Source organism: Ovis canadensis, chromosome 5 (genome assembly GCF_042477335.2).
Source record: "Ovis canadensis isolate MfBH-ARS-UI-01 breed Bighorn chromosome 5, ARS-UI_OviCan_v2, whole genome shotgun sequence".
NCBI classification, from domain to species: Eukaryota; Metazoa; Chordata; class Mammalia; order Artiodactyla; family Bovidae; genus Ovis; species Ovis canadensis.
This window is the reverse complement of record NC_091249.1, coordinates 75,708,887-75,735,470: the sequence shown is the minus strand read 5'-3', so window position 1 is coordinate 75,735,470 and position 26,584 is coordinate 75,708,887. Positions and strand designations below refer to the sequence as shown.

Here is a 26,584-nt window from a genome sequence, read left to right as displayed (position 1 = left end):
GTTACTGTATGAAAGCACATAAGCAGGGTAGGTCCTGGGGGAAGCTGCTGGCTGCTAGGTCCTGTTACAGGTCCCTTACACAGCAGGAGCCTGGTGCTGGGGAAGGCATCCTCAGAAGCTAAACAGAGACCAATTACTGTCTCATTCTGCAAGAGCCTGGAGAAGGAGCACACCAGAATCAGAAAGGAAAACCTTTTCTCCTCCACTGTCTTTCCAGGGTCTTTATTGGCAATGCTTAATATCGTGCCATTAGGCAATAAAACAATGTTTAAATGGTTCAGATTTTCACAAGCAGGCAAAAAGTTTGAATTGGAACTGAGACAATAAATCAACAACCAGCACTTTCTCAAAAGGGTTTCATGTATGTACTGAAACTATAGTTTGGTACTTCTCTGGCAGTCCAGTTTCTAAGACTCTGTGGTTCCACTGCAGGGGGCACAGATTCGATCCCTGGTCAGAAAACTAAGATCCTGAATGCTGTGCAGCATAGCAGAAAAAAACAGAAAATGTCTATAGTTTGTTCAGCGTGGTTCCCCAAAACCAGGAGGAGGAAGGAGACTATAAGTACACCTGGAAACTAAGGGACAGTATATCTAAGGGAAGGGCTAGAAATCTGAGTTTTTAATAAGCTCTCCAAGCAGCTTGACTGATGAGAGAACTTTGACACTACTAACTTGGACGGTGGAGCCCCTTGGATATTACAAGGATAGAACCAGCCTGGTACTGTGCGTGTGTGTGTGTGTGTGTGTGTGTGTGTGTGTGTGAGTGAGAAGTCCTGGGTCTTGGCACACCTCTTTGTAAGATACTAGAACTGCTTTGCCTCTGTGTGTCTTCACTCATGGATATGGGTATCATGTCTTTGTAGCTTGTTTCCCCATCTCTTTCTGTGCCTGCCTCTCAGTCTAAATATCTCGGCCTCCCAAAGCATGCCCTCTAACACCTTTAAAATTTAATACTTATTTGACTGTGGACACTTACGCTTGGTGGACTTACAGTCCATGGGTTGCAAAGAGGTTAGACAGGACTGAGCGCACACATCCTCTCCTTGCAAAGCAGGTTCTTAACCACTGGACCACCAGGGACGTCCCCCTTTCAACTTTCACATGCTGTTCTGTCTCCTTCCTCCCCAGTGGGTCCATCTTCCATCTTGAGATGAAGCAAGACTTCCTCCTCTGCAAACCTCCTCTCTTCATGAACCGTCCCCATCCCCTCCCGTCTGAGCGAGAGATCCTTTCATGGCTCCAAAGGCACAAGCTCCTTTAACACTTATATTGTCCTGCATCATCCTCTTGCTTCCCTGGCTCTCTGCTAGGCTGTCTTTTTCCAGTACTGCATCTTGGATGCCTAGCTTAGTGCCGCCCCACGGTTGGCAATCAGCAAATACTAAGTAAGTAACTGAGATTGTCCCTCTAGGGAGGGACGGGGGTGGGGTGGAGGCTGTGTCTGGCCTGCTCACAGTGGGGGGCCCAGTCTTCCCAGCCCCTAATATCAGCCTGACACTGAGCAGGCGTTCTAAAAATGACCAACCAGCAAGGCAAGCTAGCCGAGCTGTCCCTCCCACCGCCTAGCGCAGACGTGGCTGGCGTCCAAGGACCCCGTCCTGGGCGGAAGTCAGCGAAGAGGCCAATGGCCTTCAGGTGGCTGCCAGCCCACAAGGCCGGAGGGGGCGGGGCCAGGACCGGAGGGGGCGGGGCCGGGACCAGAGGGCGGCTCCTGTGGCGTGCACACCCGGAAGCGCGGCCGCGTCAGCGCTCAGAGCCGGTGGAGGCGTAGTCACCGCCGCAGCCACCACCTCCTCCTCAATCATGCCGGTAAGTGGTCGCGCCGTCCCCGTCCCGCGCAGACCCGCGGCCTCCGGCTTGCTCGGCTGCACCGCCGTTGGGTCAGACGTCCCTCTTCAAGGGGCCTGGCAGCGGCCGGAACTGTCGCCTCACATCTTGCCCCTCCCACCTAGCTCCCCACAGCTTCTGCGACCCTCCAGAAAATCGGATCCCCAAAAGAATTTTATCTGGGAGTCAGGCTTCAGCATATGGAAGCTCCTAACCTTCATGCGATTACAAGCCTGAACCTTTCATGCATAGACGGGGAAACTGAGACCACCCCAACAGGGGCAGGGAGTCGCAGAGATCACACAGGTGGCTATCAGGAACGGGGATGGCTGGTCTCTGCGTGTCCCACCTGGATGTCTCTTCTGGCAGAGCTGGCCTGAAAGAGGGGTTTGCGGTGGCTTTTGCCTCCCATATAGGACAGGTGTTCAGAGATCTGTGTTTTTCTTCGCTTCCCCTGGCCACTTTTGAGTTTCAGGTTGAGCCATAATGAATGGAAAGAGTGCTTTCACCCTTTCCTACCGGTCACTTTATGAACCTGAACCCATGGGCTCCAGAGAGGTTCAGGGTCCTGCCCAAAGTCACCAGTTGCTCAGTGGCAGAGTTTGGGATGGGCCAGAGCAGGTCTTAGGGCACCTTTGCAACTGACTCAGTCTCATAGTCTCATTTTGTAGGTAAAAATTTAAGGCCTTTTTCAAATTACAAAAAAAAGGTCCACTGATTTATTCAGGGTGGTGTTGAGAAATGGGTGCGCTCAGATTAAGCCCCTTATCTTCAGGGTCCAAGTCTCTCCTGGTCTCACATGATAATTGCTCAATAAAAGTAGTCATGCTGGCTTGGGAGGAAGTTCTGTTCCTGATCTGATCTCGGGGCTTCTGGCTGGTGTCTTGTGGTGCTTAACACTTTTCCCCAGGGTTGCCTGGTTTTATGGCTCTGCTCCAAGTAGGTACCCAGAGGTATCCCACAGATGCCCTGTGTCTTAGCAGCCTAGCTTTGGGGAGCTGACAGGTGAGCTAGAGACTCCTCCGGGCCAGGTCACAAACATCTCAAGTGTCATTCCCCTTGGGTCTTGCCAGGCACCTTGAGACAAATCCTCAGACAACTCTAAGTATGAACAAAGAACCTGACAGAACCAGCCCTCCCGGTTGAGCAAATCTGCCTGTGACAGTGTCAGAGAACAGCACTAATCACTCTGGGTCTGGGATAGTGGAGGCTACCAGGTTTTGGTGGCTGGGTGGCATGAGGGAAAAGCCAGTTCGAGGGTGGCTCTATTCTAGGTTCACTTCTGGGAATTTATTTTTTATACCTCTGGGGATTTTGACAAAAGACCAGAGTGGATGATCAGAATGAAGAGGGCACTTGGCAGTATTATCACGAGATGAACAACTGAAGGAAGAAGGGTATTAACCAAGGGACTCACACCAAAGCTGGAAAGGGAACAATGAGTCACCTGAGAGGCTTCTCACACAAACACTTGGAATCTCCGAAACTTCTTTGAAAAAGCTGTGCCCCAACCCCCACCCTTGCCAGCTGGTGACTTTAGACACACTGCTTTACCTCTCTGTCCCTTGATTTCCTCAGCATACAATGGGGATAAAAACTGCAACCTCACAGGACTATCATTAGTAGTAACAGGAAAAGTGCCAGTTAAATTCGTAGCTCAGCCACTGACATAGTCCTGAAGCAATGGTAGCTCTTGTGTAGACCTAGAACAAACTGGGTAGAACTACAGCAGGCAAGTTTCAACCCTGTGTTAACAAGGACCACCACAGTGGCTGTTCTCTGTCACCCTGAGTGAGTGACCTAACCTCAGCTGTCAAGAAGTGATAATACTAAGGCCTATCTTGTGGGGTTGTTGTGATGATTAAACAAAGACATGCATGGACAATGCCTGGCACATAGTAGGCACTCTTATCTTAGTAAATTCCCAATCATCAAGGTGTTCAAAGACTGAATGTTCTGGATATTTGAGAAAGCATTTCGCCTCTGGGAGGCATCTGGATAGTATTACTCCATTCCATTCCCGCCCTTCCAGTTCTGAGATTCTATTAAAGGATTGCACAGATGACTGGGCTTTTTCATCTTCTTTACAGAAACTGTTTTATAGGTGGCAGAGCAGAGGCGCTGAGGGGCTGACTCTGCAAAGTCAAGCATTCAGTGGTGGGGCCAGTCCTGGGATTCTCTGTAAAGAATGGATTACTCTACTCATTAAGGAGTCTTTCCACAACCCCCATATTTACTTTTGCAACTCAGAGGTACTGGAAGAGAGCCCTGAATAACGATTGCCTGTCTGCTGGCTTCTGACCTCTGTACTGTGCAGGATGGAAAGAGACCTGTCCTTCATAGCCAACAAAAGAAAGCTCTAGAGATCTATTGACTTTAGGTCCTCGGGCAGCAAAAACCTTGTGCTTCTTCCCAAAGTGTCCCCATCTCAGGGTTTCTGCAGCCCCATTTGCTGGTCCAGAACCAGCAAGGTGTCCCTGGAGCCAGGAAAACCTGGATTCACGTCCCAACCTCCATATATACCCACCAGGTGACTGGGTAGCTTAGTTAACCCCTGGAACCTCAGTTTTCTCCTAAGTATAGTAGGGTGACTAGCTCCCTTTCCAAGCTGGGTGGGGACTGACTTAGATACTATATAAAGAGCATTTCACGTAGTGGGTACTCAACAGATTTAGGTTTTATGTTGGTCTTGCAAACCCATTAAAGCTTTGGATTGGTATACAGATGCAAGCTATTGACCAATCTTTTGTTGTTGTTGTTGTTGTCGTGGACCATTTTAAAACTCTTTATTGAATTTGTTACAATATTGCTTCTGCTTTATGTTTTGGTTTTTTGGCTATAAGGTATGTGGGATCTTAGCTCCCCAACCAGGGATCGAATCTGCAACCTCTTCATTAGAAGGCTAAGTCTTAACCACTGGACTACCAGGGAAACCCCCACCCCCACCGACTAATCTTGATTACCAGTTACTCTAGAGCTGCTGCTGCTGCTGCTGCCAAGTCGCTTCAGTCGTCTCCGACTGTGTGCGACCCCATAGACGGCAGCCCACCAGGCTCCCCTGTCGCTGGGATCCTCCAGGCAAGAGCACTGGAGTGGGGTGCCATTTCCTTCTCCAATGCAGGAAAGTGAAAAGTGAAAGTGAAGTTGCTCAGTCATGTCCGACCCTCAGTGACCTCATGGACTGCAGCCCACCAGGCTCCTCTGTCCATGGGATTTTCCAGGCAAGAGCACTGGAGTGGGGTGCCATTTCCTTCTCCAGTGCAGGAAAGTGAAAAGTGAAAGTGAAGTTGCTCAGTCGTGTCTGACCCTCAGTGACCCCATGGACTGCAGCCTTCCGGGCTCCTCTGTCCATGGGATTTTCCAGGCAAGAGCACTGGAGTGGGGTGCCATTGCCTTCTCCGTACTCTAGAGCAGGAGTCAGCAAACTTTCTTAAAGGGCCAGACAGTAAATACCTAAGTCTTCATGAACCATATGGTCTGTTACAAGTCCTCAACTCGGCCATTCTAGTGTGAAAGTAAATGAATGAGCTTAGCTGTGTTTCAGTAAAACTTTACAAAGCCAGGTTGCAGGCAGGCTGTAGTTTGCCAGTTTGTGTGCTGGAGCAGCATCTTAAACTATTATGTGGGCAGGAATGAGCTGGGTGTCTTGTTAAAAACCGAGGATTCTGATTCAGGAGGCCTGAGGGTAGGACCTGAGAGTCTGCATTTCTGGCATGTTCCCAGATGATGCTGATACTGAAAGCCACCTGTTAAAGGCAAGATTTTGGAGTCCCCACTAGAAATCCTTATTTCCAGAATTTGTTGTGGTTGTTGCTGAATGGTCACAAAATTAGCTGAAAGAATCAAATGTGTTTAACTAGAAGAAAAGGAAGACTATTTCTTTAAGGCAAGTTTTGCAGATTTGGCCTCAGTAAAATAGTGGTTTGCTGGTTGTGTAATGATGGTGCAAATGATGATTATATAACTCAGCACTGAAAAACCGAAGTACTTCACTCTTGGCCTCAGTTTCCCTTGTACAGCATGATGATAATCCAGACCCAAGATGGTTTGAGACTTGGAGAGAGCCTGAGAAGCCACTTAGACCAGTTTTTCTCAGGTGTGTGGCCTTACCCTTCTGTCTCTCCTCAGTTCAGTTCAGTCGCTCAGTCGTGTCCGACTCTTTGTGACCCCATGAATTGCAGCACGCCAGGCCTCCCTGTCCATCACCAACTCCCAGAGTTCACTCAGACTCACGTCCATCAAGTCAGTGATGCCATCCAGCCGTCTCATCCTCTGTCGTCCCCTTCTCCTCCTGCCCCCAATCCCTCCCAGCATCAGAGTCTTTTCCAATGAGTCAACTCTTCGCATGAGGTGGCCAAAGTACTGGAGTTTCAGCTTTAGCATCATTCCTTCCAAAGAACACCCAGGGCTGATCTCTTTCAGAATGGACTGGTTGGATCTCCTTGCAGTCCAAGGGACTCTCAAGAGTCTTCTCCAACACCACAGTTCAAAAGCATCAATTCTTCAGCGCTTAGCCTTCACAGTCCAACTCTTACATCCATACATGACCACAGGAAAAACCATAGCCTTGACTAGACGGACCTTAGTCGGCAAAGTAATGTCTCTGCTTTTGAATATACTATCTAGGTTGGTCATAACTTTCCTTCCAAGGAATAAGCGTCTTTTCATTTCATGGCTGCATTCACCATCTGCAGTGATTTTGGAGCCCAAAAAAATAAAGTCTGACACTGTTTCCACTGTTTCCCCATCTATTTCCCATGAAGTAATGGGACTGGATGCCATGATCTTCTTTTTCTGAATGTTGAGCTTTAGGCCAACTTTTTCACTCTCCGCTTTCACTTTCATGAAGGAGCTTTTTAGTTCCTCTTCACTTTCTGCCATAAGGGTGGTGTCATCTGCATATCTGAGGTTATTGATATTTCTCCCGGTAATCAGGATTCCAGCTTGTGTTTCTTCCAGTCCAGTATTTCTCATGATGTACTTTTCATATAAGTTAAATAAGCAGGGTGACAATATACAGCCTTGAAACACTCCTTTCTCTATTTGGAACCAGTCTGTTGTTCCATGTCCAGTTCTAACTGTTGCTTCCTGACCTGCATACAGATTTCTCAAGAGGCAGGTCAGGTGATCTGGTATTCCCATCTCTCTCAGAATTTTCCACAGTTTATTGTGATCCACACAGTCAAAGGCTTTGGCATAGTCAATAAAGCAGAAATAGATGTTTTTCTGGAACTCTTTTGCCTTTTCCATGATCCAGAGGATGTTGACAATTTGATCTCTGGTTCCTGTGCCTTTTCTAAAACCAGCTTGAACATCTGGAAGTTCACGGTTCATGTATTGCTGAAGCCTTGCTTGGAGAATTTTGAGCATTACTTTACTAGCGTGTGAGATGAGTGCAATTGTGCAGTAGTTTGAGCATTCTTTGGCATTGCCTTTCTTTGGGATTGGAATGAAAACTGACCTTTTCCAGTCCTGTGGCCACTGCTGAGTTTTCCAAATTTGGTGGCATATGGAGTGCAGCACTTTCACAACATCATCTTTCAGGATTTGAAATAGTTCAACTGGAATTCCATCACCTCCACTAGCTTTGTTTGTAGTGATGCTTTCCAAAGCCCACTTGACTTCACATTCCAGGATGTCTGGCTCTAGATGAGTGATCACACCATCGTGATTATCTGGGTCTTGAAGATCTTTTTTGTATGGTTCTTCCGTGTATTCTTGCCACCTCTTCTTAATATCTTCTACTTCTGTTAGGTCCATACCATTTCTGTCCTTTATCAAGCCCATCTTTGCATGAAATATTCCCCTGGTATCTCTAATTTTCTTGAAGAGATCTCTAGTCTTTCCCAGTCTGTTGTTTTCCTCCGTTTCTTTGCATTGATCGCTGAAGAAGGCTTTCTTATCTCTACTTGCTATTGTCTGGAACTCTGCATTCAGATGCTTATATCTTTCCTTTTCTCCTTTGCTTTTCGCCTCTCTTCTTTTCATAGCTATTTGTAAGTCCTCCTCAGACAGCCATTTTGCTTTTTTGCATTTCTTGTCCATGGGGATGGTCTTGATCCCACTCTCCTGTACAATGTCACGAACCTCATTCCATAGTTCATCAAGCACTCTATCTATCAGATCTAGGCCCTTAAATCTATTTCTCACTTCCGCTGTATAATCATAAGGGATTTGATTTAGTTCATACCTTAATGGTCTAGCGGTTTTCCCTACTTTCTTCAATTTGAGTCTGAATTTGGCAATAAGGAGTTCATGATCTGAGCCACAGTCAGCTCCTGGTCTTGTTTTTGTTGACTATATAGAGCTTCCCCATCTTTGGCTGCAAAGAATATAATCAATCTGATTTCGGTGTTGACCATCTGGTGATGTCCATGTGTAGAGTCTTCTCTTGTGTTGTTGGAAGAGGGTGTTTGCTATGACCAGTGCATTTTCTTGGCAAAACTCTATTAGTTTTTGCGCTGCTTCATTACGCATTCCAAGGCCAAATTTGCCTATTACTCCAGGTGTTTCTTGCCTTCCTACTTTTGCATTCCAGTCCCCTATAATGAAAAGGACATCTTTTTTTGGGTGTTAGTTCTAAAAGGTCTTGTAGGTCTTCATAGCACCATTCAGCTTCTTCAGTGTTACTGTTTGGGGCATAGATTTGGATAACTGTGATATTGAATTGTTTGCTTTGGAGACAGAGATCATTCTGTCGTTTTTGAGATTGCATCCAAGTACTGCATTTCGGACTCTTTTGTTGACCATGATGGCTACTCCATTTCTTCTGAGGGATTCCTGGCCCACAGTAGTAGATATAATGGTCATCTGAGTTAAATTCACCCATTCCAGTCCATTTTAGTTCGCTGATTCCTAGAATGTCAACGTTCACCCTTGCCATCTCTTGTTTGACCACTTCCAATTTGCCTTGATTCATGGACCTGACATTCCAGGTTCCTATGCAATATTGCTCTTTACAGCATCGGATCTTGCTTCTGTCACCAGTCACATCCACAGCTGGGTATTCGTTTTGCTTTGGTTTCATCCCTTCATTCTTTCTGGAGTTATTTCTCCACTGATCTCCAGTAGCATATTGGGCACCTACTGACCTGGGGAGTTCCTCTTTCGGTATCATATCATTTTGCCTTTTCATACTGTTCATGGGGTTCTCAAGGCAAGAATACTGAAGTGGTTTGCCATTCCCTTCTCCAGTGGACCACATTCTGTCTGTCTCTCCTCAGTGGGTTAAAAATGGAGGGTCCCAGGGCCCACCCAGAGCCACAGTGCCCACTGAGGCAGCCTGCAGACCTGCCTGGTCCCCAAGGTCCGAAGTGATTCTTATGTGCACTGAGGCTGAGAAAACTTAATTGGTTAATGGTTTAGATAAGGGAACTGGGGCCCTTAAGGGCAAGGATTTTGCCTGAGGTCTTCCAGTAAGATACAGTGCTATGCCCAGAATTCCTATTAAGGTAACAGATTTGAAATACTCCATGAAAAATGTAGCCATAGTTTTTTGTTTTTTTCTTCTTTTTAAGGGATAGAAAAGAGGGAAGTGGAATAAAGTAATAACAATAATAATCAGAATAGCTAACTTTCTTTTTTTATTTTTTTTCTGGCCACACCACAGAGTTTAGTTCCCCAACTGGGGATTGAACCCCAGCCTTTGGCAGTGAAACTGCAGAGTCTTAGCCACTGGGTCACCAAGAAAGTCCCTGATAGCTAACTTTTTACCCCAGTGGAACCTACTACTAGGCTTCAATCTCTTTACCTAACATACTAGTTATCTATCAGTCCTGATTAATTACCCCCCAAACTTAGTGGTTTAAGGCAACAAATATTCATTAACTTACAGTTTGTGAGAGTCAGGACTCTGGAAGCAGTTTACTGGTGTTTCTGGCTCAAGGTCTCTTGGGAGGTGCAGTAACCGTATTGTCCAGGGCTGTGGCCCTCTGAAGGAGGATCAGCTTCCAAGAGGGCTCCCTCACATGGCTGTTGGCTGAAGGGCTCAGTTTCCTCTGGAGTGAATGATCCTAGAGAGAGTAAGGCAGACAACACATGTCTTTTATGAGTTAGCCTCCAAGGTCCCCTAACATCACTTCAGCCATGTTCTACAAGACATACAGGCTAACCCTGAGACATTGTGGGATGAGACTACTCAAGGGCATAAATACCAAGAGGCAGAGATCGTAGAAGAGAAGCAAAAGGCAAAGGAGAAAAGGAAACATATGCCCATTTGAATGCAGAGTTCCAAAGAATAGCAAAGAGAGATAAGAAAGCCTTCTTCAGTGCTCAGTGTCAAGAAATAGAGAAAAACAATAGAATGGGAAAGACGAGATCTCTTCAAGAAAATTGGAGATACCCAGAGAACATTTCATGCAAAGATGGGCATAATAAAGGACAGAAATGGTATGGACCTAACAGAAGCGGAAGATATTAAGAAGAGGTGGCAAGAATACACAGAAGAACTGTACAAAAAAGATCTTCATGACCCAGATAATCATGATGATATGATCACTCATCTAGAGCCAGACATCCTGGAATGCAAAGTCAAGTGGGTCTTAGGAAGCATCATTACAAACAAAGCTAGTGGAGGTGATGGAATTCCAGTTGGGCTATTTCAAATCCTAAAAGCTAACACTGTGAACGTGTGGCACTCTATATGCCAGCAAATTTGGAGAACTTAGCAGTGGCCTCAGGACTGGAAAGGCTCAGTTTTCATTCCAATCCTGAAGAAAGGCAGTTCCAAAGAATGCTCAAACTACTGCACAGCTGCACTCATCTCACACGCTAGTAAAGTAATGCTCAAAATTCTCCAAGCCAGGCTTCAGTAGTACGTGAACCGTGAACTTCCAGATGTTTAAGCTGGATTTAGAAAAGGCAAAGGAACCAGAGAACAAATTGTCAACATCCATTGGATCATCAAAAAAGCAAGAGGGTTCCAGAAAAGACATCTACTTCTGCTTTATTGACTATGCCAAAGCCTTTGACTGTGTGGATCACCACAAACTGTGAAAAATTCTTAGTGAGATGGGAATACCAGATCACCTGACCTGTCTCCTGAGAAATCTGTATGCAGGTCAGGAAGCAACAGTTAGAACTGGACATGGAACCACAGACTGGTTCCAAATAGAGAAAGGAGTACATCAAGGCTGTTTACTGTCACCCTGCTTATTTAACTTATATGAAAAGTACATCATGAGAAATGCTGGGCTGGAAGAAGCACAAGCTGGAATCCTGATTGCCAGGAGAAATATCAATAACCTCAGATATGCAGATGACACCACTCTTATGGCAGAAAGGGAAGAGGAACTAAAGAACCTCTTGATGAAAGCAAAAGAAGAGAGTGAAAAAGTTGTCTTAAAACTCAACATTCAGAAAACTAAGATCATGGCATCTGGTGCCATCACTTCATGCCAAATAGATGGGGAAACAGTGACAGACTTTATTTTGGAGGGCTTCAAAATCACTGCAGATGGTGACTGTAGCCATGACTGAGCCCACATGGAGAGTCCAGAAACCTGAGTTCTTCTACTGGCCCAGCTTTAGCTCACTGGGAACCCAGGCAGATTCTCTCCCTTTCTAGGGCTTAGGCGCTGCCTCTGAGGCACTTGGAATGTGACAATGGTCTCTGTACTTCAGAATCACCATGGAAGCTTATTGGCGGTAATAGACACCTCAGCCCTCTGGATTGCTGACCAGAACCTCTAGTTTTTAATAAGCTCCCAGGTGATTCTAACGCAGAGAGTGATAATCAGCACTGCTCAGAGCATGCCCCTCGCCCCCGACCAGAGTTACTAGTGATCCTGAGGCAACCGCATAACTGAAAAATCAGGATGTTGAAGGTGAGACTAGAAACCAGCATTTTCAACTTCCTTCCCAGGTGATTTGATACTTGTGTGCCAGATACTGCTAAAAATTTTCTAGGGATTCTGTCCTTTAACACAACCACCTCTGAGATACAGAGACCCTGAGTTACTCCACTATACAATTTAGTAGAGTGAGACTCAGGCTCCTGATGAGTCTGATGACAGCCCGATCTTGCCTTTCTCTCTGCCCTCTGTCTTGGGGCCCTGAATGGGCCTGCATGCTAGTGGGTGTGGGGGTCCCTCTGCAGGACCTGGCTCATGGTCCCCTTTGTCTGTTTCAGAAGCACGAGTTCTCCGTGGATATGACCTGTGAAGGCTGCTCTAACGCAGTCACTCGAGTCCTCAACAAGCTAGGAGGTGAGTGAGTGGCCCTGGGTTGGGGGTGGGGTGGGGAGACTGGTACACTTATATTAAATGAATGCAGGCATGGAGCAGGAGAATCTTGAGTTTAAGCTGATAATAACAGTGAAACCAAAACATACTGAGTTACTTAGCATGTGCCAGGTACTCTGCCTCATGGCCTCTGTGGATCATGTCATTTAATCCTCACCACAACAACTTCAGGTAGTTTCTTTGACCATCTCTGTTGCCAGCAGGAGGGAACTGAAGTTCAAAGAGGTTGAATGATCTGTTGGTATCACACAGCCAGTAAATGACTCAGCCAGTAAATCTGGCCTGGAGGCGCCCTTGCAGGACTAGTTACTATGTTACATTCATCTCCACTGTGGTAATTTTTGTTATGTGATACATTGGAGTATCATCTTCTATTAAGATTTTAAAAGTTGTAACATTCTAAGAAACAAACTTTCAATCAGTCATGCTGGCAGAACTGCTGCTGCTGCTGCTGCTAAGTCGCTTCAGTCGTGTCCGACTCTGTGCAACCCCATAGACGGCAGCCCATCAGGCTCCCCCGTCCCTGGGATTCTCCACGCAAGAACACTGGAGTGGGTTGCCATTTCCTTCTCCAATGCATGAAAGTGAAAAGTGAAAGTGAAGTCGCTCAGTCGTGTATGACCCTCAGTGACCCCATGGACTGCAGCCTACCAGGCTCCTCCGTCCATGGGATTTTCCAGGCAGAACTTCTAAAGCACCCCTTTTGGGTCTATTTAGAAAACCATTCTCCAGTCCCCTCAATTCTCATCTGCGGAAACTGAGGCCCAGAGTGGGCTAGGGTCTGGTCCTGGGGTTCCATGAGATAACGACAGAGTTGTGATCAGGGTCCTGGGGGCAATCTGTCTTTTAAGATTTTCATTTCTAAAACCCTGGATAATAAAACACCCAGTTTTCTTTCTTTTTTAATTTATTTTTAATTGAAGGATAATTGCTTTATAATATTTTGTTGGTTTCTGCCATACATCAACATAAACTGGTCACAGGTATTCATATGGCTCCTCCTTCTTAAACTTTCCTCCCAACTCCCACTATTGCTGTTCAGTCATCAAGTCATGTCTGACTCTTCTCAACCCAATGGACTGTAGCACACCAGGCCTTCCTGTCACTCACCATCTCGGGGAGCCTGCCCAAGTTCATGTCCATTGAATCAGACCTCCCACAACAATAACACTCAGTTTTCCAAGGGCTCTCATGGGGTTGTCATCTTGTTAGCACTTAAAACAGTCCTCTTAGCTATACTTTCCATCTGTGGAATGGGGATGTTGACACCAGGCCCCAGAGGGGGAAGTGACTTGCCCAGAGTCTCATAGTGAGTCCACGGCTAATTTCTGCAATTTCTGGACTGTAAACTGGAACCTGAACTTGAAAAAATCTGAAACAATGGAAAGAACTTGACCACTAACTTCCTGTGGGACCATGGCCTCCTCTTCTGGGGCCTGGCTTTCCCCAGCTGTGGTATGGCAATGTCAGTCTCTTAGCTTTGCTCTGGATGCTTTAAGGTAAAACTCCACGGCTTCCCTGGTGGCTCAGGGGTAAAGACTATGCCTGCCAGTGCAGGAGACATGGGTTTAATCCCTGGGCTGGGCTGGGAAGGTCCTACGTGCCACTGAGCAGCTAAGCTCGTGCACTGCTGAGCCTGTGTTCTAAAACCCGAAAACTGCAATGCCTGAGCCCACGTGCCGCAACTCCTGAGGCCCATGTGCCCTACAGTCTGTGCTCTGCAACAAGAGAAGCCACTGCAGTGAGAAGCCTGGGCGCCGCGACTGGAGAGTGGCCCACACTCACCACAGCTGGAGAAAAGCGTGCACAGCAACGGAGTTCCAGCGCAGCCAAAAATAAATAATTTTTTTTCTTTTTTAAAAGAGTGAAACCCTGCTCGGAAGCCCCTGTATACAAGCTGCAGGTCTGGATGAAGTGAGGGCCGGCCTGCTTTCACTCTTGCCAGCTCCAGAACACCTGCCTGGGGACCTGGGCTGCCAGAAACACAGCTTTGAAATCCACTGGGTTGGATGATCCGAGTGTTTTCCAGCTCTATGATGCCACCAGAATATTTTCTCTAAAGAGGAGGGAGGCCCTTTTGAAGCAAAAGACAAAACCCAGAGTGTAGCCAGGATGCACTGCCCTCAGCCCCTGGTGACCAGTAGGTCCAGAGTTAGAGGTTAGGACTGAATCCTGTGCCATGTGCTTTTTGAGGCCCCTTCACTGGTGCTTGAGGACCTGCCTCTGAGCTTGGGCAGGTGTCTCCCACCTTTCACTACTGTTCCCACTTGGGTGGCCACTTAAGAGTCAGAAGGGTTTTCTGAGTCAGTCAGGCCACAGATGAGCAGTGCTGGGCGTGAGGAATCACAGATCAGTGGCATACTTGACCTGGAGTGCCCACAAGGGCCCCAACTCCTTCATGTTCCAATGGGGAGACTGGGGCCTGTGATGGGCAGGACCAGCCGATCAGTGGTGAAGCCAAGCCTGGGACTCTGCCTTTGTTATTTCAACAAGACCCGTTTGTACCTACTCACATATGCCAGCAAGGGTCCTTAAATGGACACAGCTCTTTAGGAGGGCAGTTCTGCAATATCTGTGAACATTTAAAGTACACCAGTATTTTGCCCCACACTTTCCATTTTATGAATTCATGTTATAGAAATATTTTCACAAGTTTTATAAGATATGTTCAAGTATGTCTGCATTGTTTTCATCATAGTGAAAAATTGGAAGCAACCTCAGTGTCTCTTAGAGGGGGACTGAGTAGACGGATGGTGTGTGTGCACAGTTGCTCAGCTGTGTCCAACTCTTTGTGATCCCATGGCCCGTAGCCCTACAGGTTCCTCAGTCCATAAGATTCTCAAGGGAAGAATACCAGAGAGGGTTGCCATTCTCTCCTCCAGGGGACCTTCCTGATTCAGGGATCAAACCCGAGTCTCTTTTATCTCCGGCAGTGACAGGCAGATTCTTTACCACTGGGCCACCTGGGAAGCCCTGTGATACAGTAACACTGTGGGATATGGTGTGGCTGTCAAAAAGAATGAAGTACGTCTCTATATGGCAAGGTGTCCTGGACACTGGAAAGTGACATATAAGTAACTTGTTTACAGAGTATGATGCCACTTTGGAAAATGACTTTTCATTTGTCCATTAGGAGAAACACTGGATGGGTCCTATTGTTCAGTGATTCTTAGAGGCAGGAAATAGTAGGAGCCCTTACAATTTCAAATTATATTCAAAAATGCTTGTCTTTTTTTTTTTTTAATGGTGTATCTAGGGACTTCCCAGGCAGTCCAGTGGTTAAGACTTCATGCTTCCACTGCAGGGGCACAGATTCGATCCCTGGTCAGGGAACTAAGATCCCACAAACCACAGAATGTGGCAAAAAAAAAAAAAAAAAAAGGTATGTCTGTATTACTTTTGCAATTAAGAAGAAAAAACATTTTTACAGCCCTTATTTAGAGGAGAGATGGACAAATTATAGCCTTTGGGCCCACAGTCTGTTATTGCATAGCTGAGAATGGCTTTTACACTTTTTCAGGCTTATAAAACAATATGGGGGGCTTCCCAGGTGGCTCAAGTGGTAAAGATCTGCCTACCAATTCAGGAACCACAAGAGAAATGGGTTTGATCCCTGGGTCGGAAAGATCCCCTGGAGAAGGAAATGGCAACCCACTCTAGATTCTTGCCTGCGAAATCCCATGGGCAAGGCTGCAATACATGCATTCGCAAAAGAGTCAGACACAAAAGCGAAAGTCGCTCAGTCATGTCCAACTCTGTGAGCCCATGGACTATACAATTCATGGAATTCTCCAGGCCAGAATACGGGTAGCCTTTCCCTTCTCCAGAGGATCTTCCCAACCCAGGAATCAGACCCAGGTCTTCCACATTGCAGGTAGATTCCCTGCCCCCTGAGCCAGCAGGGAAGCCACAACACCACCAAACAATCTACAGAAGACGATGGGGCAGAGTCTGTGCAGCTCACAGTTCCTAAACCACGGGCTCTCTGGCCCTTTACAGAAGTTTGCCAATCCCTGGTCTAGAGGAGAGGGAAAGAGTGGGGTGAACAGTTTAAGAGCCTGACAGGGTACATGTCTGTCCTCCCCACCCTACTTCCTGCAGGAGTTCAATTTGACATTGACCTGCCCAACAAAAAGGTCTGCATCAACTCTGAGCACAGCGTGGACACTTTGCTGGAGACCCTGGGGAAAACAGGAAAGGCTGTCTCCTACCTTGGCCCCAAGTAGAGAGGCCCCGTCCAGCAGCCTGCAGGATGGACCAGCATGGGCAGGTGGGTGAGGCCCTGACATGGCCACCAAATATGTCATTACCCAATGCAAACCACAAGCTCAGGGACTCCTTCCAGTCTCCCATGAGCAGACCGAGCGCTGCTCGATGTATCCCGGGGACCCCACTGTGACTTTGGGCCATAGTTTGTGATCAACAGGGTTTAAGTGTAAGCATCTGGGCCTGGGCAGTGTGTCTTTTACTTTGGTCATATAATGGTCCCTTCAGAGGTGTTATACTTCACATACTCCCTAAGCTTTGTTCACTGACCAGGTAAGTGAATTCACCTTGGCTTCCAACCCCACTTGGAACTGTTGTCAGCTTCCCAAACATGCCCTTTGCCCAGACTGGTGCAAAAACAGTGTGATCAGTTTGGTAGCTTCTTAAAGCCTACCATATGACCCAGCCATTCCTTGCCTAGTATTTACACAAGAGAAATGGGAAGCACTGTCCATACAAAGACTTGTAAATACTGGTAGTGGCTTGACTTGTAATAGCCCAGAGCTGGAAACAACCCAGTGTCCATCACTAGGGGAGTAAACAAACTGTGGTATAGCCATATAATTGAATACTGTTGTCCACGCAACAACTCCAGTGAATCTCACATATAAAAGGAGTGAGTGAAAGAAGCCAAGGAAAGGAAACATACTGTATGCTTTCATTTATGGAAATTCTAGAAAAATGAAAACTAGTCTGGTGAGGGTATGTGGCTGTGTGTGTGTTAGTCGCTCAGTCATGTCCGACTCTTTGCGACCCCATGGACTGTAGCCCACCAGGCTCCTTTGTCCGTGGGATTCTCCAGGCAAGAATACCGGAGTGGGTTGCCATTTCCTTCTCCATGTGGGTGTATTCATCTGATATGTTACAGGTCATCACATTGTACACTAAAATATGTGTATAACATGACAGTGTACCCCCAATAAAGCTGTCAAGGTGAAAACAAAAACCACAGCAGCGTGTTTAAGCTGGCTGTTCCCTTTGATTTTACATGATCCAGAAAGGCCAGTGGCACTGTGCCAGCACCCTTCACTGTGGAGCCAGGGCAGACTTCAGTCATCCGTGCAGCATTCCTTCCCTCTGTGCCCAGTCCCAGCCTCAGAACCCTTCAGAGCACAGCCCTCCTAGGGCTCACCGGCCCTGAGTATCTCTAACGCGTGGATGACAACAATCATGACGTCCCTAATGTCGGCCAGGGCTCTCACTGTAATCAGGAAACACGAGGCCTGGAGAAGGGAAGTGACTTGACCAAAGCTTCACACAGATGAGTGCCAGGAGCAGGCTGCAAGTCAGGTGTCCAACTGCCTGGCGGGCCAGGGCAGTGACCTTCAGCCGCAGCCTCCTTCTTAAGGGTAGGTGTTGGAATCTGCGCTGTGGTGATGTCCTGTGTGTCTGGTGACATCACACGCAGATCACAAGATGCCAGGTGTGCCTGTCTCCTCTTCCCCTTTCTGCCCACAGATACAGCCATGTTCAGGAATGAGCCCAGGGTGAATAATCGGTATTCCAGGAGTCTGGTTTTAGCTCTGCCCTCAGTTCACACTCTGACTTTGGACATTTTTCTTTTATTCCTGAGACCTAGTCTTCCCTCCTGTAAAATGGGGCTGTAACCTCTACCTTGCTTTCCTGCCTTGTGGGGGTTGCTATGACGTCCCTCTGAATATGAAGGATGCTTTTTAAAGGGAGAGCAACGTTTCCACCATACCAGTGTTCATCATGGGGGTTCCTGTGTCCCTGCGGTTTTGGGAGGGAGGGTGGGACCCTGGGCCCCTCCATCTAACCTAAGTAGCCCTATTTTATATTGGGTATAAGATTGTGTTTATAAAAGTCTCTATGACAAGGATGGATGGAGGAAGGGAAAAGTTACTCAGTGGCTCCACACATGGGGGAGCCCCAGTGTAGACACACTGAATTGGAAACTCCTGACTTGAGCATGTAAATTTTAACTAAAAAATTAATACCTAGACTTCCCTGATGGTCCAGTGGTTCAGTGGCTAACAGTCTGCATGCCCAATGCAGGGGGCCCAAGTTCAGTCCCTGGTCAGGGACTAGATCCCTCATGCTGCAACCAAGACAGCCCAACACAGCCAAATGAATAAATAAAAATACCTGCCAGTTGTAAACCATGTATAGCTTAATGTGTGTTTTTTCTCATAGTAGGCTCTTTTTAAATTGAGATTAAATTCTCATAACGTTCAGCTGACCATTGTCATATGTGCCACTCATGGGCCTTTACAGTGTATTCAGAGTGTTGTACCGCCACTCTAATTTCAAAACTTTCATCCCACTGGGAAGACTCCCTGTACCCATTTAAGCTCACACTCATTCCCCACTGCCTCCTCTCTCCATCCCCTGGCAACCACAAGTCTGCTTTCTGCCCTTCTGGACTCACCTATTCTGGATGTTTCCTATAAAAGGAAACATTACGTGACCTTTTGTGTCTGGCTTCTTTCACTCAGCATAATGTTTTCAGGATTCACTCAAGCTTAGCATGTATCAGTACTTCATTCCTTTCAATGACTAGATAGTTCTCATAGTAGTTTTCACTAATTTATCTATTTTAGCTTTTTTTTTTAATTATAGGAACTGTCAAAACTATACAAGTAGAGTCGTAAAATGAATCTCCACATGCCCACCTCCCAGATCAGTTATCGAGTCATTGGCATCATTTCATCCATGGCCCACTCTCACCACCCCTGTATTCACAGCAAATTCAGGCATCATAGAGTTTGGTCTGCACACCTGTCAGTAACGATGTGTAGTATGAAGGGGCTCCTGGAGGTTCATGCCACAGTGCTGGGTGAGGATCACTGATCAAGCCAGTTTTACTCCCACACACCAGGCAGCATCTGCCCCTGAATCTGTTTTAAGAGGCTCCCCAGTGACTGATTCGAAGCCAGGTTCAGGAACCAGACGATGAATGTTTATTGGTTATGAGGTCTCCTTGATCATCTGGCTCTTAGCAGATTTGTTTGCTCATGGCTTTTTTCTGTTGCCATCCCAGTATAAGTTGAAACAAGACAGAGGAAGAGCTCCAGCAGCCCTGGGAGAGCCTGGAAGAGGGCTTCAGCAGTGATCGGCTTAGCAAGGTCAAGGCATTCTTGTAGGAGCGGCGTGCAGGCCTGGACATGGGGTTCTTAGTCCTACTCAGCACGTGGGTTTCCCACTTTCCGCCCTGCAACTGCCTCTTAGTGAATCTTTACTGCTTCTGTAGTGTCTCCATGTGCACAGCAGATGGCACCAGTGTTCCACCTCACTTCTCGTTTCTTCCAGGACGCTGATCCTCTCCTGCCTTCCAGACAGACCTAGGACCTGGCAATCCCGCTCACCAATGGTAGTTCCTGCGGAGACCCTCACTTGCCCTGCTCCTCTGTAGCTTCCCTGCAATAAAGTCAAGCCGATTTTGCTGGCGATACTGTCTCTCGCCTGGTCTTGTCACTTGCTTACGTGCTGTGCTGTGCCGCTCACATGTTGCTGTGAAGGAAATAACTACAGTGCTTCCTTGGGTTGGCGTTCTGACAGCTCCCAGGTCCAGTGGATCCTGAATCTTGGCTGTGTGAGCTTTTGCAGATCACTTACCCTCTCTGGGCCTCACTTTTCCTCATCTGTAAGTGAAGGTGTTGGGTTAGGTTGGTGATCCTGTTTCTTTTCACTACTTTCTTAGACTCCATATGTTGAAAAACTTTTGTCTGTCAAGTGAATGCATTTAAGGGACGTAAAATTGTATGGTAGTGGGAATAATAATGGGAAGATGTGCTTGTGTATCATAATAATGGGAAGAGAGAGACTGTCTGGGATACAGTCTAAGCTCCACATCTCCCAGTAATCTCTTGATGTCCACAGGCATAAAACGTAACAGCATCTCTTGCAAATGGTGGTTGTGGGGATTAAATGACTCATGTAAATCACTTAGAGAGTGCTTGCCAGTTAGAAATCACTCAGTAAACATTCTCTATTCACGTACATTTTTTTGGTGTGTATTTAATTAATCAAATATCTATAGAGATGGCAACTAGAATCCCAGTCAACCTAAAAGTTAATGCCTCACGGAGTTGATTCAGTTATATCAAAACAAAGGGGATGTTTTCATTTGTATAGCTTTATTTACTTTTTAAAAATACTTTAAAGCAGCAGCTCTTAAACTATTTGATCTCAGGACCCTTTTACATGCTTGAACATTTCTGAGTGTCTCAAAGAGTTTATGGTTATGTGGGTTATGCCATGTTAGAAATTAAAACAAATGTTTGAAACGCAAGAATACATAAGCACATCTCCCATGAGCCATTGGGGCGAGATGAGGTCATCGCACAGCATTTAGATCCTGGAAACTTCACTGCGTGATTGTAAGAGAAAGAAAAAAAAGGCATCTGGTGGGAGCAGTTTTGACCTGGCATTCCTACTGAAAAGTCTTGGGAACCACATCACTGCTTTGATCAGTGACCTGGGATGAGACCTGGCTCTGCCTTCAGCCACCTGTGACCTTGGACCAGTCACCTCATCTCTCCCAGAAGCAGTTTCCTCGTCCGTGCAGTGCACAATATCTGCACCTCAGGGGCCTTAAGTAAAACTCTGCCAGCTCTAAACTGTGTGCTGGTGTAATTCTGGCCCCATTATGAGAGTTTTAAAACAAGTCTCATCCATTTCTGCCTCTGTGGTCCCTTAGGGGCACAGGGCCTCTCCCAGCCTTCAAGGTATCTAGGTGTCTTGGCCACAAGATGGCGCTCTTCATTGGCTTTGACCATCCATGGAGATGAAGACCGTTTCTGTGGACTCTGGGAGTACAAACTTGAGTTTTTCCATTTTCACAGCTTCCCAGGAGACCTGGTTGATGCTGGCTGGCCCACTGGGAACGCCCAAGGATGGAGACATTGGTGCCTCTTGGGGCGAATGGTCCTTGGAGGAGTTCCTTTCCTTTGATTCTTCTCCACCCTATCACTCCCTGCTGGAATCCAGGTTTCCAGCTGAGACCCTAGGTTTTGCTCTTAAACACCGCAAGCAGCGGGAGCCAATGAGATTTCACAGCAGGGTGTGTGTGTGTGTTGGGGGGTGGGGAGCAAATGTGTCCACATGTCACCCCGTGCTTGCCCCAGTGCCTGACCCCAGCCCACCTGCCCAGGCTTCCCAGCCCTCTCTGCAGCCAGCTGCATCTCCCAGCTGCCTTGCTTTTGTTCACACTGCCTCCAGATGGAATGATCTCGCCCGCCTCCCCCTGCTGCCTGTCTCCACGTACAAATTCCTTTCCCTCCCTTGCATACCACAGCCTCCAGGAAACCTCCACAACTGGAAGTAATTTATCTCTCCTCTTGGCCCTCCCAGCATTTATCCTCCTAGCTTCAGGGCTGAGGCAAAGCTTTTCATCCACGTGTCTTTCCTGTCCTCAACAATCAGGCCACACATCTGTTCCCTCAGTGCAGAAAGCAGGCACAGTGGGGATATTTGATTGGATGTGTAATGGCTGCTATTTGGGGGCCGTTTATTGTGCATCCTGCCCTTATGTTTATGTCATTCATTTTTTTTTTAATTTATCTTTTAATTGAAGGATAATTGCTTTACAGAATTTTGTTGCTTTCTGTCAAACATTAGCATGAATCAGTCATAGATGTACTTATGTCCCCTCCCTTTTGAACCTCCCACCCATCTCCCATCCCATCCCACCCCTCTAGGTCAATACAGAGCCCCTGTTTGAGTTTCCTGAGCCATACAGTAAATTCCCATTGGCTATCTATTTTGCATATGGTAATGTAAGTTTCCATGTTACTCTCTCCATACACCTCTCCCTCCCATCCCCTCTCCCTGTGTCCATAAGACTGTTCTCTGTGTCTCCACTGCTGCCCTGTAAATAGATTCATCTGTACCGTCTTTCTAGATTCCATATACATGTGTTCGTTTACGATATTTATCTTCCTCTTTCCGACTTACTTCACTCTGCATGATAGTCTCTAGGTTCATCCACCTCATCAGAACTGACTCAAATGCATTCCTTTCTATGGCTGAGTAATCTTCCATTGTGAATATATCCCACAGCTTCTTTATCCATTCATCTGTCAGTGGACATCTAGGTTGCTTCCATGTTCCAGCTATTGTAAACAGTACTACAATAAACTTTGGGGTACATGTGTCTTTTTCAGTTTTGGTTTCCTCAGGGTATATGCCTAGGAGTGGTATTGCTGGGTCATATGGTGGTTTTATTCCTAGTTTTTTAAGGAATCTCCATACCGTCTTCCATAGTGGCTGTATCAATACACATTTGCACCAATGGTGCAAGAAATTCCCCTTTTCGCCACACCCTCTCCAGCATTTATTGCTTGTTGACTTTTTGATGATGGCCGTTCTGACTGGCGTGAGGTGATATTTCATTGTAGTTTTGATTTGCATGTCTCTAATAATATGACATTCATTTTTATCTGGTCCCTGTAAGACAGTGGACCAGGACAGACTCGACTCAGACATGGTAGATGTGTGGGAGGCATTCTTTGAGTTAATCTTACGGAGGCAGAAATTACCTGATCTGATCCTTTTAGCAGGTTTATATTTTTGTAAAAGGTCCCTGTGTGAATACAGCAGTCTGGAGCCCCTCTTGGGGCTCACTATTCCAGGTTCCCGTCACCTTTGCCTCTGTGCACCTTCCCCCCATGTCCTCCATGGCCAAAGCCTTACCTTTTCCAGTGCTGACATCCCCAGGGCTGGAGAGAAGCCACACAGGCCCTATGGTGCTGGAGGCAGAGCCCCAGCAGAGTCCAGTGACTGGACTTGGGAGAGGGCAGCAGAGAGTCCACAGAGGGAGCCCCTCGACTCTGAGCGAGCTTGAACAAGTCATCTCCTATCCATGTCTCCTGTTAAATACAAGTTTTTGACTTTTTTTTTTAAACAACTTTAATGAGGTATAACTTCATTTGATAAATGGCACACAACTTAAGCCTATATATACTGTTGAAGGATATGTAGACACACTCATGGACCTATCACCACAATCAAGAGAGTGATGTTTATCACCTGGGAAACACTCATCAGACTCCTTGGTAATCCTTCCACCCCTCCCTCCACCCGCAAGTAACCACCAATCAGCTTTCTGCCACTATCAATCAGTTTTCAGTTCCTAGACTTTTATATAAATACAGTCATACAGAATAGACTCATTTCTGTCTGGCTTTTCCCACTCACCACAGTGACTTTGAAATTCACTCATGTTATTGAGGTCTCAATAGTTTATTTCTTCCTATCACTGAGTAGTATGCCGTTGTATGGCCATACCACAAAGTATTATTCATTCAACACTGATGGACACTGGACTTGTTTCCAGTTTTTTAAACTACTCTCTGGTGCTGGCCAGGTTCCACAGCGGCTCCACAGGACACAGGAGTGTGCAAACCAAGGCAGATGCCAAACCAAGGCAGATGCCAAACCAAGGCAGCTTGACATACAGTTTTACCTACCCAGCTCCCTCCTACAGCCAAGGTATTGAGCCACACTCAGGACTTGAGCAGATCTGGGTTCAAATTCTACCTCCACTGCGTACTAACTGCATGGCCTTGAGGGGAAAGTAACGGATTCTTTTGTGCAACTCACTTCCTCATCTGTAGAATGGGGATCATGATATATCTACCTCAGCTGGCTATTGTGAGATTATATAAGGTGGCTTACGTAAGATTCTGAGACTGAAATAAGAATGCCTAATACTTGATGGTGGCATTCCACAAATCAAGTCTTTTGAACAAAAAGTTTCACCATTATACAATTTGAAGTTTGAAAACTAGAATTTGCAGACCTACAGATCTGGGTCCTTTCAACCCTGCAGACTACGAGAAGGAAAAATGGACCCTCAAGCATTGCGCTGAGTAGGAGGAGAGCGGTGGTTGTTCAGGTCACAGCCCTCTCCGTGGCATTCTCCTTTAATTAGGGATGGTCTCTTCAAAAACACAAGCCTGTAATTTCTGGGGAGTGTCCCGCAGAGCTGCTTTTAGATTTCCATGTCTTTCGGGGCTGTGGTCACTTCGTTTAAGTGGATGAGAGAGTGCTTATCTGCTCCCCAGGAAGGGAAAGGTCTGCAGGTCTCATGACTGCCAGTCAGAACTTTGAAAGAGAATATCAAAGCCTCTAGAAACAAGGATGTTATCCCCCACTGGTCTGCTCTTCCTGGGCTCCTAGCATCCTAGTCCTTTTAGGACTAAAAATCCCCAGACAGCTAGAAGCCAGCTGGATCTTAGATGAGAATGCAGGCTCTGCAGACAAACAGATGGGTTCAGTGCCAGCCTGGCTGTTTCCTGATGGCATGGGCTTGGGCAGGTTGCTTAACTGTCCTCGGGATCTCAGTTTTCTCATCTGTAAAATAATAACTATGCCTTTTTTCACAGTGAAATGAGGTGATGCACGCACACAGTGGGTGCTCAGCCTGGCTACTGTTATCATCACTGCAGGGTTTTGGGGAAGAAGATGGCTGGTTGTCCAGTCCAATATCCACACAACCCCCCACCCTGCCTCCCCCCAGTGGTGGGCCCCCAAGTCTTGGCCTGCACACCAGCCCTGAGAGAGAGCTCTACAAGCAACTGGCTCAACTCCGGACAGCTCTGGGCGGCGGGGAAATTCTGGTGTTGAGCCCACATGCACCTCCCTGGCACTTCTCACAATGGAGGCTAGGTTTATCATGATACTCAGGCGTCAGTCCAGCACCCCCATGGTGGCACCTGGCCCACCCCCTCAGCTCTTCCTCCGGAACACAGCTGGAGTCATCAGACCACCTGGTCACCAGCCTCCTTGTTAATGCCCCCCCTTTTTTTTTTAGCTGTACCTCAGGGCAGGTAGGATCTTAGTTCCCTGACAAGGGATCCAACTTGCGCCCCCTACAGTGGAAGCACGGAGTCTTAACCACTGAACTTCCAGGGAAGTCCTTGTTGATGCCCTTTTGATAGTGGAAGCCAAGAAAACACAAGAGGGCCAAGCAGCCCTGGGCCCCCACTGCTCCTAGGCCCACCCATACGGTTCCTGGCACCCGGCACATGTGGAAGCGGATCCCCTACCCCACTCCACTTGACATTTTGGGGAGTGGGTTCCTGAATCCTATGGCTCCATAACAGGCCTGAGGCTACCCGGTCAGGCCGCTGCCCATCTCAGACCTGACCCCTCCCCTGCTCAGTCACTGCCACTCCCAGGGCCCAGTTTGGAAACCATCCTCCCTTAAGCAGCCACTGGTGGGTATCTAACTCCTTTTTTTTTTTTTTTTCTGGTCTAAACAGAAGCTGTGGTTCCCTCTGTGTTCCTGGCAATTACAGAGGCCAGAAAAGCCACTGAGATGGTAGGAAGGGCTAGAAGGAGAGGTGGAAGGTTAGAGGCTGGGGAAGCAGCCCAGAACCTCTAAGAGCTTCAAATGCCCTCCAGCGCTGTGAGACAAGCTTCCCAGACCCTTCCATCACCACCTCCTGCCTCTGCCTCCTCCACACACCAAACTCCAGAGGTAGCAGAGGCCTTGAGGAATTCTAGAATGTTAGAACTGGACAGCTCTTTAGAAAGAAAAACTCCTACTGCCTCATAATGGAAATATCTAAGTTATGATGATGATACAGAAATAAAACCATCCTATTCATAAATCAATCCCTGCATTATAATCTCTACATGATGAAGAAAGTCTGTGTAACGTTTTGGTGTATTTCTTTCTACATCTTTTTGGTGCTTATGTAAATATTTATGTGCATGCATGCTCAATTGCTCAGTATGTCCAGCCCTTTGCAACTGTAGCCCACCAAGCTCCTCAGTCCACAGGATTCTCCAAGCAAGAATAATGGAGTGGGTTTCCAAATCCTCCTCCAGTGGATCCTTCCAACACAGGGATCGAACCCACATCTGATGCATCTCCTGCATTGCAGGCAGATTCTTTACCACTGAGCTACCAGGGAAGCCCCATAAACATATACATATATATATAAACATAAAAGGCAATATACTGTAGTGTTTCAAAACTCAGGCTCTGGAATTAGACTGTGTGCGTTTAAATCCCAGCTCCATATCTTACTGGCAAATTATTTAACCCACTAGTTTATTTATTTAACCCTCTCTAGTTGCAGTGCACAGGTTTCTCATTGCAGTGGCTTCCCTTGTTGCAGGGCGTGGGCTCTGGGACGCTGTGGGCTCAGTAGTTGCAGCTCCTGGGCTCTAGAGCACAGGCTCAGTAATTTCAGCACACGGGCTTAGTTGCCCTGCTGCATGTGGGATCTTCCCGGATCAGGGATCAGGCCCATGTCCCCTGCACTGGCAAGGGGA

General features: G+C 46.9%; 1 protein-coding gene across 2 annotated transcripts; it reads left to right on the top strand.

Moving 5' to 3' along the window:
* The first annotated feature begins 1,581 nt into the window (after positions 1–1,581).
* ATOX1 (antioxidant 1 copper chaperone) lies at positions 1,582–25,918 on the top strand. Of its 2 annotated transcripts, none has more exons than XM_069592464.1 (4): positions 1,582–1,811; positions 11,959–12,034; positions 16,172–16,340; positions 19,607–19,746. In XM_069592464.1, the coding sequence occupies exons 1-3, from the start codon at positions 1,806–1,808 to the stop codon at positions 16,294–16,296; spliced, it is 207 nt and encodes a 68-aa protein (XP_069448565.1). In that variant the 5' UTR covers positions 1,582–1,805; the 3' UTR covers positions 16,297–16,340; positions 19,607–19,746. The 2 variants fall into 2 exon arrangements, with proteins under 2 accessions (XP_069448565.1, XP_069448566.1); XM_069592465.1 differs by lacking the exon at positions 19,607–19,746 and adding an exon at positions 24,685–25,918 and having other exon boundaries at positions 1,604–1,811.
* Positions 25,919–26,584: the final 666 nt, after the last annotated feature.